Here is a 16,256-nt window from a genome sequence, read left to right as displayed (position 1 = left end):
ATTTTTTTAGTATAAGTTAGTGCTTTTACAAACAAACAAACAAATTATATATATAAATTTCCAGTTGGTACCTCACCAACTGCCCTCCATCTCACAGTGCAGCTAGCTTGTGCAGGAGCAGGATCACAGGGGGACCCCCTTGATGGGACTGGTAGTGTTGCCCAAGGAGGTGGTCAGGAGCCGGCTGATGCCAGCTCAGAGAAAGGTGGGATCACCAAGCAGGACTGCAGGAGCGAACTTTGAGCATGTTTTTGTTGAATTATTCAGAGCACGTAACTTGGTGTTCACGCCGCTTTTTGGCAAGTGCGGGAGACCAGGCCAGACCTGGCCTGGAGGAACGTTTGTACCAGTTCAGCGCTTCGGTTGAATTAATTTCTCGCAATTATTTGTCTCACCTCGGTGACTACGCCGTGACCCTCCCCATAAAGTCAACCTCCCTTTGCAAGCACAAGGGAAACAAAGGTGCTGCCATGCTGCAAGTCCTACCTTAACCCCATCCTGTCCTAAAAGTTCACTCAAGGATGAGATGAACCACCCTACAAACGTCCTATTTTTCTTTGCTGATGGTGCTCAGAGCTGAGACAGTCCCCTCCTTTGCCTCCTGTGGCTGTGACATCGTTGGTTGGGACAAGAACCCTCCATGGTTCCACTGAACTGGGACCACAAGAACCTCCCAGTTGACTCTCAACAGTCCCAGTTGACCCTCAACGGTCCCCGTTGCCCTTGGCTGAACTTGGCCGGTTATGTCACGGCGTGTCTTTATCTCCACCAAGCCACTTCAAAAGAAGGAGGGATGGGAGAAACTAAGAAGAGGCCTGAGGAACTAGTCTAAACCAGGATCAAACGTGTTTGCCTAATCCTAAAATAGAGCCAAGGCTGCTTTTACAAAACATGACGCGTCCAGTGCTGCAACACAAGCAATTTTCATTTCTGGGGTGAGGAATCAGCATCCTCGTGGCAAGGCTGGGCAAGGAAACCATGGACCTGGGCTCTTGGCTCCCTAACCCAACAATTACAGAGAGAAAGAGCAAGCGGACCTTCTGGTGAAGTGTTTTGTGGGTATTTTCTCCAGTTTACTTTGAACTGTCCTGGCTGATGGGGGGAGGCAAGGTCAAATCCAGACAGGACTGGGGTTAAGCTTAGCATCACATTTACTGGTATGGCTCCTAAACCCAGAGCTGAGCACTGCCAAACTTCCCTGGGAAGGTCCACACTGTCAGTAAGGGATATGCTGACTGGCTTCACTGGAGCACTGGGATTATGAGGAGACCTGAGAGCAACATCTGGGCGGCATTTTGGGTCACAGCAAGCTGCTAAAGGTCTCAGAGGGCTGTCACCTCTGAGCAGCAATAAGGATGTGACAGCACTCAGCCAAGGTCTTCACTTCTTTGCTGGACATGCAAGTCACTAGTAAGGGGGTTACAAACAAGACACGAAGAGCTCACCCTAGATTTTATTAAGCTGGAGATGATTATTGAAATCAGCAGCTGAAAGAAAGCTACAGGTTCCCAAAAGCTTTTCAAGGGTGAATGTTGCTGTTGGGAAGCACTAACAGGTCTTTTGGAAGATGTTGATCCCACTGGAGAGACCTACAGGGGATCTGCTTGATGGTACCAGTAAATTTCAGTGGGATGGTATCAGTAAACTCCAGTGGGATGGTACCAGTATACTCCAATGAGATAGAAGGTTCATCAGCACCCTTTTTAACGGGAAGCCAGCCCTTGGATAGGAGCTAGGAGTCCCCCCCCCCAGTTCTGCCAGCAGATGCCGGGGCTTGAAGCTGGGAGAGCATTTCTTCAGGGATGCCAAGCTGTGGGATACCCTTTCCCGCTGCGGGTGGCATTTGCGCTTGACATTTTCATTGGCCTGTTTAGCAGAAGTGCAGCTGACTCTCCTCATCAACCAAAAGCCTTTCCTTGCTTGCCAAGGCACAGAGAAACTCTTCCTCCCCCCGTGCCAGGGAATCTGGAGAAAGTCAGATGGATTTCTTTAGGGGGACCTTTCGCACGCAACGTTTCTGCTTTAGAAAATGATCTAAGACACTCAGGGCGTGATTTTTTTTTTTTTTTTTTTAGCAGATTTGGCCACCACGATAGAGGTCACCCAGCCTCATGGTGGAGAGATGCCATTCAGCGTCAGAGAGGGAGGCAGGCTTGGACGAAGAGGCAGAGATATGGGGCTCACGTGTATAACCACAGTGGCACCTGCCTGAAAAAATACACTCGAAAGCAGATGAGTGCGTTTAACACGGATCGTGCTGAAGTGGGTGCAAGCCAAGACACCACAAACACCAAAAGCCTCGAGTCCTGATGCATCCTGACCTCCCTTCACACCTGGGACAAACCCTTCCGTCGCGCAGACAGCGCCGGCAGCGCCGGAGCAGAGCTAGAATTTCACATCCTTGGATACCGCGTCTGTGTCGTTGCTGGTTCCCAGGTGGCTGTCGGGCACGATGCCCAGTGCCATTTCATTTTGAGTCTTCCCGGGTATTTTGTTGCCCGTAAACTTCATAAATCGTTGTCCGGCTAAGAAATACAAAATGGGATCCAAGCAGCTGTTGGTGCTCGCCAGGGGACGAGTCAACTTATAGGCTAAATTGATTGCATTGAGGGTTTCACAGCTCAAGTCCCAACTCCGGAAGGAGTAGTACAAGGTACGAGTGACGTGGAAAGGAAGAAAACAAACGATGAAGACCACCAAGACGATGATTATCATCTTGACCGACTTCTTTTTGGATCGGGACAGCCGGGAGATTCCCTGTGTGGGCTGTAGCAGCCTCCGGGCCATCAGGCAGTAGCAGATGATGATGATGAGGAAAGGGATGCAGAAGAGCAGCACCAGCATCACTGAACTGTAAATGACAAACTGGCCAAAGAGGTCCTTGCTGGACGTGTCATGGCAAGTGATGGTGTCACGCTTCACGCTGGTGGTGACGAAGAAGAGCACGGGCGACTGGCACACGACGGTCACCACCCACACGATGACCGACACCCTCCGAGCGTAGCGAACGTGTCCCCACTGCAGCGACTTCAGTGGGAAATAGATGCCCAGGAATCGATGGATGCTGATGCAGAGGAGGAAAAGGATGCTGCAGTAGAGGTTGGTGTAAAACAAGAAGCGGACTATCTTACACAAGCCCACACTGAAGGGCCAGTTGTCCCCCATGGCATAATAATACACCAGGAGGGGCAGGGAGACCACGTAGAGCGTGTCGGACACGGCCAGGTTGAACATGTACGTGGTGGAGGCGTTCCAGGTCTTGATCCTGAAGATGAAGCCGTAGAGGGCCAGCAGGTTGAGAAAGAGCCCCACCACGCACACGATGCCGTAGGAGACAGGCAGCAGGACATACTTGAAGTCCTCATCAAATATGCACCTGTAGCTGTTGTCTCCTGGGTCTAAGGAGCTGTTGATGACTCTAGTCCAGGCTGGAGGAGTTGTTAGGTTTGCCATCACCCTGGGAAGAGAAAGCAAAGAGGCTGTAAGGACATGGAGGTAAGGAGTCCCTGGAAGAGGTGGGTTAGATGAGCATGTCCCAGTGCCACAATGCTGTGACACGTTGTGTGGTCCATGCTTTCATATTACTATATACTATTACTACACCCTTCTCTTCTCCTTCTGTCAAAGTTGCCATCAACGCTTGGCTGTGTCTATCCAAAAGCTACCCACAAGCACAGCTCACTATCTGGCAGGCAGTGCCACCTCAGTGCCGGTGACAAAGACTCGAGAGGTGGCAGGACACGCCTCCTGCCAGCACATTGCATACCTGTGAAAACCATGGCCTGGTTGTGTTGGGTGTTGACACAACCAAGGTAGTCCCTAGCATGGAGGACTTACGGTCAAGCAGATAAAGGGAGTTTTATTTCTCTTCATTTTGCATCTGGAGCACAGAGGAGGAACTAAGTGGCTCTAAAATCACCCAATAAATTCCAAGCCACACCTGGGAATCCAACTCAGATCTCCTGCAGCCCAGTTCAATGTCCCAATCTGCCCTTCCCACCAGGTTCATAGAATCATAGAATGGTTTGGGTTGGAAGGGACCTCGAAAATCATCCAGTTCCAACCCCCCTGCCATGGGCAGGGACACCTTCCACTACACCAGGTTGCTCAAGCCTCATCCAACCTGGCCTGGAACAATTCCAGGGATGGGGCAGCCACAACTTTCATTTCATGCAGAAATTTAGTTTCCTACACTACAGAACAGGAAAGATGCTCCATTCTGTGCTTAACCATCCGTGAGAAGTGACTTAGCTGAGCATCATGAAAGGTGGGTCCTACTAAACCCCAGGCAGAAAGGGCAAGAAAAGGGAACCACGCTCTTCAGCGAGCTATCCCCACGATTGCCAGGCCCTGATTTCAGAGGTCATCAGCTCCTTTTGGTAGAGCAAACATCACCACAACATCTGGAGGCCCCTGCAATCAAACCTTGCCAAAGGAAGCGTGTTCTCCACCACAGGGGCTCTGCCTGGGTTGGATGTTGATGACAATGATGGGTTTTTAATGGGTGTAGTGTTGGGCTGATGGTGGCCATCTCGCTGGTCCTGCTTCCTGGCCTTGAGACCCGCTCCTCCAGCACCACCACCATCAGTCTGCCCAGGCTTGTGCAAAGCTGGTTTATGTGTGGGACTGACCAGATGAGACGAGAAAAACGGACTCGAAAGAGTCTCTGCAGACACACGGACTCTGGCACTGTCTGCGTCGGGAGGGACAAGGGCCCTTTTGTGTGTCGGGGACAGCCCACGACCCAGCTGACACATGATCGCTCCGCAATCCCATCAGCCAGGAATCAAATTAAAAGGCGTTTGCCTCCCTTCCCGTAAAACGAGCCGGTTTGATCTCACTGCTGCGCCCCGTGATGGGGAGTCCACGGAAACGGGGTTACAGGGAGATGAATCCCACACAGGAGCTCAGAGACCGGGAGCTACTGCGAGAGAAAATGAGTACGTGGGATGTGCCCTGACCCAAATCTCACCATGATTTTAGGTGGAAAAGAGCAATACCAGCCTTCTCAGCTAAACGGTTCATCTCTAATCTGATGCCACCACGCTGCCACCATGCCCTTTCTTGCAAACAAGAACCAGAGCTTGTTCTTGAACCAGAGCTGTCCTACACCTACCTCCAATTCAGATCCTGCAGGGAAGGAGGCAATGAGGGTCTCCTAGAAGCTGCCAACCTGGAAGACCTCTCACCAAAGCGAAGCATTATAGCATTAAAAAGCACCTTGAAAACTCATAGGTGATGAAAAAAGGGGGAAGTGATGCCTCCAGCCCATCACATGAGCATAACTTCAGTCCTCCCTCCAGGGTCTGGATCAAACAACCTGTCCAGATGTGGCATCGACACGATCCCTGATGATATTTCACCTATTTTGCTGCTTTTCCCCTCGGAGAAGGCCACAAACAGCAGTGGCTGAGGCTCACGCTTCCCAAGAACGTGGGCAGAAACCACATGCACGCTCACGCCCCGACTAAACTGCAACATCTGCAAAAACCCAAATATAACTTCAGGAACTACTCTGTGATGAACATGAAGAGCCAGGACCGATCCTGCTCTGTCCTGGCCCCAGGGTTTTGCTCTTCCTGTGCCTGGTTCCGCTTTGGTCCTACCACCCTTCGCCCTGCTTCCCTCAAGTCCTTGGCGATAGGGTTGTCCTTGTGGATGGAGAGAGCTCAGGCAGATGGGAAAACACCTTCCAGCTGCTCTTCTCCCCAGCTCCTTCCTTCCCCCTGAGATTTGCAAATCTGTGGCCAATGAAACAGAGGTTGCCCACAGACCTGGCAGCTGATTAAATGGGTCAGACAGGCCACCGTGACCGAGAGAAGCCACACAAGATGCCCTAAAAGGTGCACGGAAGGGTTACACAGCTCCAGAGACTTCAGCCTTGCATGTGGTTTCTCCATGCCTGGACATCTGCATCTCCTCTGTCCCCTGCAGGCCACAAGTCACCCAGCTCTGAAGCACCAGTGGGGGCAAGATCACCCCAAATTCCAGCCCACCTCCCCACAGGCTCCTGCGACCCCAGCTAGAAAACCCAACAGGGTGTCTGAAACCCATCCGTAAGCCAAGGTGGGGTATCTCCTCCAGCGTGCAGGGCAGCATGGGCTGCCCCAGGCCACACTGCAGCCACGGACGTGCCAAGATGCACATCTCCATCTTCAGGCCAAAGAGCAAACAGGGCTCTCTGGTTGGCTTGAATGGGGTAATCACAGAGACAAAACCCCACTCACAAGGCAGCCTTGTCCTCGCCGTCCTCCTCTCCCTGCTTTTCCTTCTGGAAATGCCAAAGCCTTTCTTTTTTTTTCTTTTTTTTCCCCTTACTTTTGCCCAGAATCCCTCGGACAAAACCTGCTGTGTCTGTCGGGGCCGTGGCTCCAGCCCACCCCCTCGCCCCCGGCCCCGTTGCACCCGCAGTGAGTGAGCAGGAGAGGACACGGCCCGCCAAGACGTGCGGAGGCACAAAAGCCGGCAGCTGCCCTTTCCTCTGCCGACGGGCCGGATGGCACGAACGCCAACTCCTCCAGTGACGCATCGAGCCCCCGGCGGGGACGAGGTGGGGGAGAAAGCAACAGCGATCTCTGAGGATGCCAAGCAGGATAAACACTTCTACGACTACCAAAAGCAAACCCACCGTGATGCTTCGGTGAGGACCACCTGCATCTGCTGCATCGGCTCTCCTGGCCCTTCCCAGGCTCATGGCAGGAGGTTTTTTCTCCGGCGTTGAATGCAGGTGACCATGCACAGCTTTTTAGGTGCCCTCCAGCCACCGGTGCACAGCAAAGGCATCGCCCCAACCAGCTTCCTCCGTGCTGGACCACATGTTGGGTCTGGATGAACCTGGTTGCAACGGCTAGACCATCTCTCTCTTTGCAACGTGGCCTTGGACCTGTTTATCCCATGGGACATGTTTTCTTTTTCCCCAGAAAACAAGTACAATCAGCTGTAGTGGATAAGACAGCATGGGAGAGGAGCCCAAGGAGATCAGCGTTGCAACCCCGGCAGCCACGTGCCCTCAAATATATACACCCACAGGCATGTGCATCGGATGCCAGCATCCCAAAACGCTCCCGTAACAGGATCCACCACGGCCGGGCAGGGGATATTTAGATGAGTCAATACGGGGAAGGAGGGGGCCGTCATCGGAGAAGGTCACGGGCAGCCGGGGGAACGGGCAGAACCCAGGGCCAGCTCAGGGCGACCACGGGTTGGACACTGAATCACCGAGTAAAGGGTTTTAATCTGTTTCTGCCCCATTTTCCAGTGTTCCCAGTGCCATCCCAGCGGTCACCGTCCATCCCGCGGTGTTCAGCGCTTGGGAACCTGCCAGCAGAAGCAGAGCCACGAAAGCAAACAGAGCTTGTTTGCTGCGATGAACGCGTTTTCATGGCGGGGGGGGTTGATGAGGTCTAATTGACCTTCCGAAATAATTAATGTGGATTAATTTACCGGCAGGACCTCCCAGACGCAGCCCTTCGTTCTGCCGGTGCAGAGCCCTGGGAAACCAAACCGGCGCGGTGCGGACGCACCGACGGCGACCGCGGCTCCCGTCGTTTGATGCCGGAGGTTGAAACCACCATCCAGTTACCACGTCTTCCCCACCGACTCCTTTGCAACGGACACGAGGAGAGCGTGGGTGTCTTCCCTGCCCTAATTCATAGGCGTTTAGTAGACTCATCAAAAACCTCCCTCCAGGTCAGGAACTACTCGAGACGCTGGGAAGCAAACGACCCGGCATCGTTTTTCGCTCCTTTGGGACCGCGGTTGAAACCTTCCGCAACCCAAAGCAAACAGACGGCGCGTTCGGATGCTCCCGAGCCTGTCTGGTTGGGAGATGTGAGATGGGACCAGGCTGAAATGTGAGCCTGGTCAAACCGCCTGGTTTTCATCCGCCCTTTCTATTTGTCTCCTTTCTGCCGTCGTGACCTTCAGTGTTGTTCTCCTGCAGGATGGCTCCGGCCACCAGCGTGGGCTGAGGACATCCCCAGCCATCCCGGTCTCACCATCTGTGTCATTCCCTGGCACTTCTCTCCAGCGATCCCGAGGCAAGATACTTCCAAGATACCTTTCCAAGACACCCAAAAGTGAGCTTTGAGCAGCTTAAGGGGCTTTACTCACCTCCCTGCCCAGAGTCCAACGCAATGTCCCTCTTTTATCCCTCATGGGTCTGACCTACTCCTTCCCTCATCCCAAAAATAGCCAGAAACCCTTATTCCTCCCCCAAAATCAGCTTGCAAAGAATCTGCGTTTCTCTTCTTTTCCCCCAAAAAGCACCTTGGAAGGCACCGGGCAGCTCCACTCCAGCTGAAATGGAGTTGCTCCACTGAAGTGGCTCCGTGCCTCAGTTTCCCCTCCCGCCCCCAGGCTGAGAAGCAGCAGATTTGAAATCGCTTTCTCCACGAAAAGTATTTTTCTGGGGGAGTTTCGGTTTCCTAGAGGGTTTTTCCGTAACTTGATCCAAGCTAAAAAGGGGAGAGTGAGTTTGGAGAAAAGACAGAAAGATCGAAAAAGAACTTTACGACTTTGCCTGTAGGTCAAACACAATGTTTCGCTTTGAGCCAAATGACTTTTTCTGGGAATTCTCGTTTTTCCTCAAGAAACTCCCCGAATTCCTCCCTGAATCAACCTCCCTTTGAGCCTCTGCTTCCCGAGTGGTACCAAAACCTCCCGCACGCATCCACACCACAGGAAATCAATCCGGATTAAGCAAAGCTGTGGCTTTGGAGCGAATTCGATAAAAACGTTCAACCCAGCGGTGCCGGCGCTCGTTCGGTTGAACCTGACTCCGTTCCCAGCACGGCAGGTCTCCGGGGACGGATCCTGCTGGAAGCAAATATCACCCTGGCCAATATTTAACCCCTCATCAACATTTCCCCTGTGTGTTTTATCTCTGCAACCCTACATCACCTGCGGCATTCTGCGGGGTTGGGGGCAAATCACATCCTATTGGAGACCCCAAACTTTGATTTTTATTTATTGCAGGGGGAAAACGGGGCATTCGCATCCTTTTGGCTTCCTGGGGATAGAAAGGAGCCCTGTGCCGGATTTTATGTCAGGAATTTGACTTTGGTTCTGCCCTCCCAAGATTTTCCAGTGCTCACCAGAAGAAGTGATGGTCGCACCAGGAGAAGAGCGTGGGACCAGTTTCTGGTCGATCACCTGCCGGTTGACTCCGGTTTTGCCCTACGAGCCCCGTATTTGGGAAAAACGACATTTCCACAGAGATCTAACAGCTTCCTGCCCAAATCAAGGGAGTCACCCATCAACACCACCCCACCCTGGCAAAACCAAACCCACTCTGCCCGTCTGGGAGATAACTGTCATCCGAGACCGCGGATAACGCAATTATCGGGCTCCACCACGACATCGGCAGTTTCTGCGAAGCCAAAGCAGCACCAAACCCCAGAAAACCCCGTGCGAGGTGGACTTTGGGGGATAGTGTGCTCCTCCATAAGCAGCATCCCAGGGGAGCAAAAGGATCTTTGCTTCATGGACCGGTTCCTGTGGAGGCTTTAACGGGGGATGCTCAGCGCTAAGGAGGGACGACGGCGTGGCCGGCAGCACGCTCCGCTGCCAGCGAACTATTCATGGCTTTGGCTTTATGTCAATAACCAGAGATAAAAATCACACCGGATAGAGACAGGGTAAAGCCACTCGGTGCCAGGACAGTCAAAAATACTTTGCAGGGGTTTTATAACCCACGGAGCCCCAGGATGCGGTCGCGCTCCGGGGCTCGGCAGCGTATTTAGCGGTCTCGTTCTTTGCACCGGAGCTCCTCAGCCCATCAGCCACCAAGGCCAAAGTTCTCTTTGCTCCAGTATAAATGGGGAAATGGAACTCGTGGCACACGCTTGGTGGCAACGAAACGGCTCCATTTCGGTAGCCGCAAGCTTGGCACCGAGGGGTGCTGTCCCCCAGCGCCGGCGGCCCCCCGGGAGTGGGGTCTGCCGCTTCCTGCCTTGTGCACAGGAAGGCAGCGGGTTGCCAAATGGCTTTTTGCAGTAAGCCGATAAGAAAAGTGGAGCAGAAAGAGGAATAATGTTTCGCCCTTAAAGTGGTGCCACGCAGCGCCCAGCTCCGGGAGAAGGCGGCGTTTTTGGGGTTAGAAGCTATTGAAAAGAGTCAAAAGGGTTTGAAACCAGAGTCTCACCCATCCCGGTGCGAACGAAAACACCCCCAAATAAATTCCACAGGGACTCCAGCATGCAAAGAGGTGGGAAAACAACAAGCTGGAGTAAAGCAGGGAGTCAGCTCCATGGCTTTTACCAGAGGTCTGTACAGGAAAGCCCGGATAAACAGCCAGCGAATCCCCCTGGGAAGGGAGAAAGCGAGCGGCAAAAGAGATTATTGGGAATTAATGCATAAACAATCAACTATTTCAGGCAGAGAGGAGCAAAGGGAGCCCAGGAGGCTTCCTCGAGTGCCCGGCTTGAGCCATTCATGCCAGCACCAGCCCATGCCAGCGGCGCGCTGCTCCCACCACCCCAGTTTGGGGGTTTGGGGCCAGTTTTAGTGGCAGTAATGGGGTGCGAGCCACCCTTACGCTGAGGAAGAGGAGAATTGGGGTTCGGCTCTGCCCTCGCAGCGCCCCGCTCGTTGTTTTTGGGTGCATGGGGACCCTCGAGCCACCCACGCCACCCACCCAGCAGTAAGTGCCACCCCGCTGTGCGTGCCCAGGGGTGCGCGTCCCCCCCCCCCCCCCCATGTGCCCGCTCCACCACGCGCTGCACACCCGCACCCCGGGGCGGGGGGGTCGCACCCCCTTGTCCCGCACTGTCACACACCGTCCTGCGCGGGTCGGACACGCACCCAACTCCCCCCCTTCCCCGCACCCCGCAGCCGGATGCGGCCCCGCTCACCGGGCGATGCCGAGCCGGGTGGCTCCGTGCCGGGTGGCTCCGTGCCGATCGTCCCGCTCCTTTCAGGACGGTGGCGGAGGCAGCGCCATACCCGGGCTCCGGTCCTTCCCCACCCCCGGGCCCGGTCCCACCGCCCCCGGCCGCCTCCGCCCCGCCGTGAGGCGGGCACCGGGCCGGGCGTGGGGCCGCACCGCCCTCCCCGGGGCTGGGAACGGGGCAGGAGCGGGGCAGGAGCGCCCTCCCCGGGGCTGGGACAGGGCCTGGGACCGCCCCTCCCCGGGGATGGGACGGGGACAGGAGACCCGTCCTCCCAACTGCGGGGATGGGGATATGGATGGGATCAGGGCTGGGACTGGGGTCAGATACCCCCTCTCCCTCCCGGGGCTTGGGACCGGGACAGGAGCCCGAACACTCCCCCCTTCACCCCCCACCCCCCGGGATGGGACCGGGACAGGAGCCCGATCGCTCCCTCTTAACCCCCCTGGGGATGGGACCGGGGTTAAGGCTGGGACAGGACCCCCCCTCCGTGGATGGAAGCCTGGACGGGATCACGACTGGGACCGGAACCGGACTCCCTCTGCCCTGCCGGGGCTGGGACTGGGACTGACGCTTAGTCAGGACCCCCCCCCCCTTCTCCAAGGAGGGGACCATGGATGGGATCAGGGCTGGGACTAGGGTCGGACCCCACCTGCCAGTCACCCCCACTGCATCCAACCTCCCCCCATCTGCAATGGTCCCGGGGTCCCCAGGGAGCTGCTCCCCCCTGGGACTGTCCTGGCAACCCCCAGTTTACATCCCAGGGTGTGCCAGTGCTGGGCCCTGCCTGAGGGCAGAACCCACAGCCCCTTCCCGGGGGCATGGAGCAGCCACACAGGGGAAAAGCCATCCCAGGACCAGCCCTGGAGGAGAAAAAATGCTTCAGAACTGGGCGGATGAGCCTGGCTTGGGGCTCCTGCCACGGCCGCCCTGATGTGGGACACTGTCCCACTGTGGGTGACACCAAGCTGTGCCCCTGGGAGGGTCCCAATGCACCTCAGATGATGTCCTGCAGCACATCCCTCGCTGCAAGCCGGCTTCATTTCTAAAGGAGTGGGAGGGATGGGGGACATGAGATAGTAAAGGGATGTTTGAGGCCAATTTTGGCTCCAATTTTAGCTCTCAGAAATGGTTCCCAGCAAAGAGTGAGTGAGCCGGCACTGTGTGCTGGCAGGCCAGAAAGCCAACCGTATGCTGGCCAGCAGGTTGAGGGAGGGGATTCTGCCCCTCTGCTCTGCTCTCCTGAGACCCCCCTGCAGTGCTGCCTTCAGCTCTGGGGTCCCCAACACAAGAAGGACACGGAGCTGCTGGAGTGGGTCCAGAGGAGGCCACAGAGATGATGCGAGGGCTGGAGCACCTCTGCTATGGAGACAGGCTGAAACAGTCGAGGCTGTTCAGCCTGGAGAACAGAAGGCTCCAGGGAGACCTTCCAGCACCTTCTAGTACCTAAAGGGGCTACAAGAAAGCTGGAGAGGGGCTTTGGACACGGGCGTGTAGTGACAGGACGCGGGGCAATGGCTTTAAACTGGAAGAGGGGAGATTTCGATGGGATCTAAGGGAGAAATTCTTCCCTCTGAGGGTGGTGAGGCACTGGCACAGGTTGTCCAGAGAAGCTGTGGCTGCCCCATCCCTGGAAGTGTTCAAGGCCAGGCTGGATGAGGCTTTGGGCAACCTGGTGAGGTGGAAGGTGTCCCTGCCCATGGCAGGGGGGTTGGAACTGGATGATCTTTAAGGTCCCTTCCAACCCAAACCGTTCTGTGATTCTGTGAATCTATGATTCTATGAACTCCCCAGGGTGGGGGAATTTATTTTAGAGTAGATTTGGGGGCCTGATTCATTGCAGCTTCTCCCGCTCCACTCTCATTTTCCTGGGAGCCATGTGCCAGTGGAACACTTCTTCCTTGGGGATGCAAGTAAAACCTTGGGAAAGGGGATCCTGCACCTCTTGCATCCCAGTGTTGGGACTTTTCATTCAGGGAAGAGATTGCTAGAGCCAGGAGGATGTTGCAGTAGGTTTGCTTGAGGTGTTGCTCCTTGCTGTGTCTTCTTCTGCAAGGTGCTGGGAGTTGGGTTCAACCACAAATGACGAGTCCATCTTCTGCAGAAGTAGCAGACTTGTCAAAATCCCTCTTCTGGGATGCAAAAGGTCTACAAAAACTTTAGGGCAAACTGGACCACACTCTGAAAGAGAAGTCCTTCAAGGGTACTGAATTACAGGCCAGTCAGTCTCACCTCTGTGCCCGGCAAGATCATGGAGCAGATCCTCCTGGCGACTATGCTAAGGCACATAGAAAACAAGGAGGTGATTGGTGACAGCCAACATGGCTTCACTAAGGGCAAATCCTGCCTGACTAATTTGGTGGCCTTCTATGATGAGGTTACAGCATTGATGGATAGGGGAAGAGCAACTGACATCGTATATCTGGAGTTGTCCAAAGCATTTGATACTGTCCCACATGACATCCTTGTCTCTGAACTGAAAAGACATGATTTGGATGGATGGACAACTCGGTGGATAAGGAATTGGCTGGATGGTCGCTCTCAAAGTTATGGTCAACCGTTCAATGTCCAAGTGGAGGCCAGTGACGAGTGGTGTTCCTCAGGGGTCAGTACTGGGGCCAGTGCTATTTAACATCTTTGTTGGTGACATGGACAGTGGGATTGAGTGCACCCTCAGCAAGTTTTCAGATGACACCAACTGTGTGGTGTTGTGGACACGCTGGAGGGAAGGGATGCCATCCAGAAGGACCTGGACAAGCTGGAGAGGTGGGCCTGTGAGAACCTCATGGAGTTCAACAAGGCCAAGTGCAAGGTCCTGCATGTGGGTCGGGGCAATCCCAAGCACAAGTACAGGCTGGGCGGAGAATGGATGGAGAGCAGCCCTGAGGAGAAGGATTTGGGAGTGCTGGTGGATGAGAAGCTCACCATGAGCTGGCACCGTGTGCTGGCAGCCCAGAAAACCAACCGTGTCCTGGGCTGCATCCAGAGCAGCGTGGGCAGCAGGGCGAGGGAGGGGATTCTGCCCCTCTGCTCTGCTCTCCTGAGACCCCACCTGGAATACTGCGTTCGGCTCTGGAGTTCCCAACACAAGAAGGACATGGAGCTGCTGGAACGAGTCCAGAGGAGGCCACAGAGATGATGCAAGGGCTGGAGCACCTCTGCTCTGGAGACAGGCTGAGAGTTGGGGCTGTTCAGCCTGGAGAAGAGAAGGCTCCGGGGAGACCTTCCAGCAGCCTCCCAGTGCCTAAAGGGGCTACAAGAAAGCTGGAGAGGGGCTTTGGACAAGGGTGTGTAGTGACAGGACACGGAGCAATGGCTTTAAACTGGAAGAGGGGAGATTTTGATGGGATATAAGGAAGAAATTCTTCCCTCTGAGGGTGGTGAGGCACTGGGACAGGTTGCCCAGAGAAGCTGTGGCTGCCCTATCCCTGGAAGTGTTCAAGGCCAGGTTGGATGAGGCTTTGGGCAACCTGGTGTAGTGGAGGGTGTCCCTGCCCCTGGCAGGGTGGTTGGAACTGGATAATCTTTAAGGTCCCTTCCAACCCGAACCATTCTGTGATTCTATGATTTTAATTTCTAGGAAATGTATTGAATTTTGGTGCTGTGGGTGTGAGCTGGGGGGTTGTATCCCCTATATCCCCTAAACACCCTATGGACATGCTCTGGCATCTGCCTCCACTGAGTCCTGGCATAACACGGTCTCCCAAGAAGCTGCAGGAAGCTATGGAGGGCCACCACCGTCTTCGTAGCCTGCCCTCTCCCCATAGATGATTGATGGCCAAGTGAAGCGGTGGCCAGTCTCAACTCTACCTCCCCAGTGGGGCTCACTTACCTGGGCCGAAAAACCTTCATATTTGAGGAGGCTGGAGGGTTTCTGGGCAGGATGAGGCTGGAGATCAAGCCCCACCGAATCACGTGCAGGTGGCCCAGTTGTTTTCCACGGCCGCGAGCGCGGAGCGAGCCCCGGTGCTCCCCCGTGTATTCCCCATCTGTGTCTGTGAGTGTGAGTCAGATCTTCCTTCTGCAGCTGGGTCCAATTTCACATGGGGGCTCCTCGGCTCCTGGAGGACCACAAAGCCCCCGAGGGCGGAGGGGAAGGCACCGGTGCCATCTATTATTCAAAAGCAGAAAGTGGCAGCTGGCTGAGGAGGCATTAGCTGGTGCAAAGCGGATACGAACGTCTGGCGTGGAAGCGGTTCTGCGGAGATCTCGCTGACGGAACTCCGTGCCAGAAAGCAACAGCAAAAAAAAAGGGCCTGTTTCCTTCTTCTGATGTAATTTGTTTGAGGAGGAAAAACAACACATCACGTCGCAGCTATTCGGGGCTGATAAGAGAGGAAGGACAAGCTCGTTGCTTGCACAGAAGGAGGGAGATGCCTGGGCAGAGCTACTGAGTGAGGCTCAGACCGCTGAAGCTGCCTAGCAGAGCCATTCTGGGATGCCAGCGTGGTGCCGAGTTGACCCCATTTCTCTGGGATTTGGAAACGCTTCTTGGGCAAGGGTTGGGTTAACAGGACCATAGCACCCCAGTTTCATCCTCCAAATTCTTCCCCCTGGCTTCCTCTGAAGGAGGGATGATGTCCACAGATGATGGACGGAGATGTGGATGATGGCCAAAGATTTGTTGTCTGTCCTTGCATGAGCTTTGGCCCATGGGGCGATCGCTGCTGCTCAGCAGCCCTTGCCTGGCGCCATCTCCTCCAGCCTGGCTCTCCACGGTCCGAACACCTGCGGCTCTTCCACCGCAAGATAAAGCCAAACAACTCAAGACAAGAGGCAGGCGGCTTTTTCATGTCAAGGGGTGATTAATTATGGCCACAACCGGCTGAGAGGTTTGGTCAGCAGCTCATTACTGGATGCTTCAACAAGCAAGAGGAGATGTTTTTCTAAAAGCTTGTTTGGAGCACAGAAGTGGTCCCCTGGAGAGTCCTCTTCCTGTCAGACCTTTTCCAAGTCTGATTGAAGTCCCAGTAGCTTCCAATAGGCAGGAGCTTCCCAACTTCGCTGCCCACTGCAAGGAGAAGCATTTCCTTCCCTTTTTTTTTGCATTTTCTCACCTTTCTCCACTCATTTGGGTGTGAGGGAGATGGGAGGAGGGTTGTTACCCTCTCATGTCCACCCTAACCCACCTTACTCATTTCCATCCTTCATGCAGGTGATGGTCACCCATCGCCCAGGGGATCCAAACCAAGAGCCTCCCTTCCCCAAAATCTCCATTTTCCAGCTCCAAAGCAGCTCGAACAAGCCAAAGAAAGAGGCAGATGTTTTAAATCCCGTTGAGAAGCGAAGGATTTGTGCAGCTGCAGAGCAGAAGACGGAGGCGAGCCGCGACACTGGTTCGAGCCGAGCTGGAAAGCAGCCCCGCGT

The 16,256-nt window shown here is 54.8% G+C and overlaps 1 protein-coding gene across 3 annotated transcripts; it reads right to left on the bottom strand.

The window, feature by feature from the left end:
- Positions 1–1,435: 1,435 nt before the first annotated feature.
- Positions 1,436–10,960, bottom strand: P2RY2 (purinergic receptor P2Y2). 3 transcript variants are annotated; one of them, XM_086622349.1, is made up of 2 exons: positions 10,854–10,960; positions 1,436–3,457 (listed from the first exon to the last, which is right to left on the bottom strand). In XM_086622349.1, the coding sequence occupies exon 2, from the start codon at positions 3,451–3,453 to the stop codon at positions 2,386–2,388; it is 1,068 nt and encodes a 355-aa protein (XP_086478475.1). In that variant the 5' UTR covers positions 3,454–3,457; positions 10,854–10,960; the 3' UTR covers positions 1,436–2,385. The 3 variants fall into 3 exon arrangements, with proteins under 3 accessions (XP_086478475.1, XP_086478461.1, XP_086478468.1); XM_086622335.1 differs by lacking the exon at positions 10,854–10,960 and adding an exon at positions 9,096–9,398; XM_086622342.1 differs by lacking the exon at positions 10,854–10,960 and adding an exon at positions 6,629–6,965.
- Between the last annotated feature and the right edge of the window lie 5,296 nt (positions 10,961–16,256).

The sequence above is a fragment of the Tauraco erythrolophus genome, chromosome 1 (genome assembly GCF_009769465.1).
Source record: "Tauraco erythrolophus isolate bTauEry1 chromosome 1, bTauEry1.pri, whole genome shotgun sequence".
Lineage (NCBI taxonomy): Eukaryota > Metazoa > Chordata > Aves > Musophagiformes > Musophagidae > Tauraco > Tauraco erythrolophus.
The sequence above is the reverse complement of the archived record's forward strand: the minus strand, read 5'-3'. Positions and strand labels throughout refer to the sequence as shown.

Coding starts and splice junctions, on each gene's coding strand:
- P2RY2 (XM_086622335.1), bottom strand. CDS start 9,208: ATGTCGTTTTTCCCAAATACGGGGCTCGTAGGGCAAAACCGGAGTCAA. Junction 3,458..9,095: donor TGCGACCATCACTTCTTCTG/GTGAGCACTGGA, acceptor TTCTCTTCCCAG/GGTGATGGCAAACCTAACAA.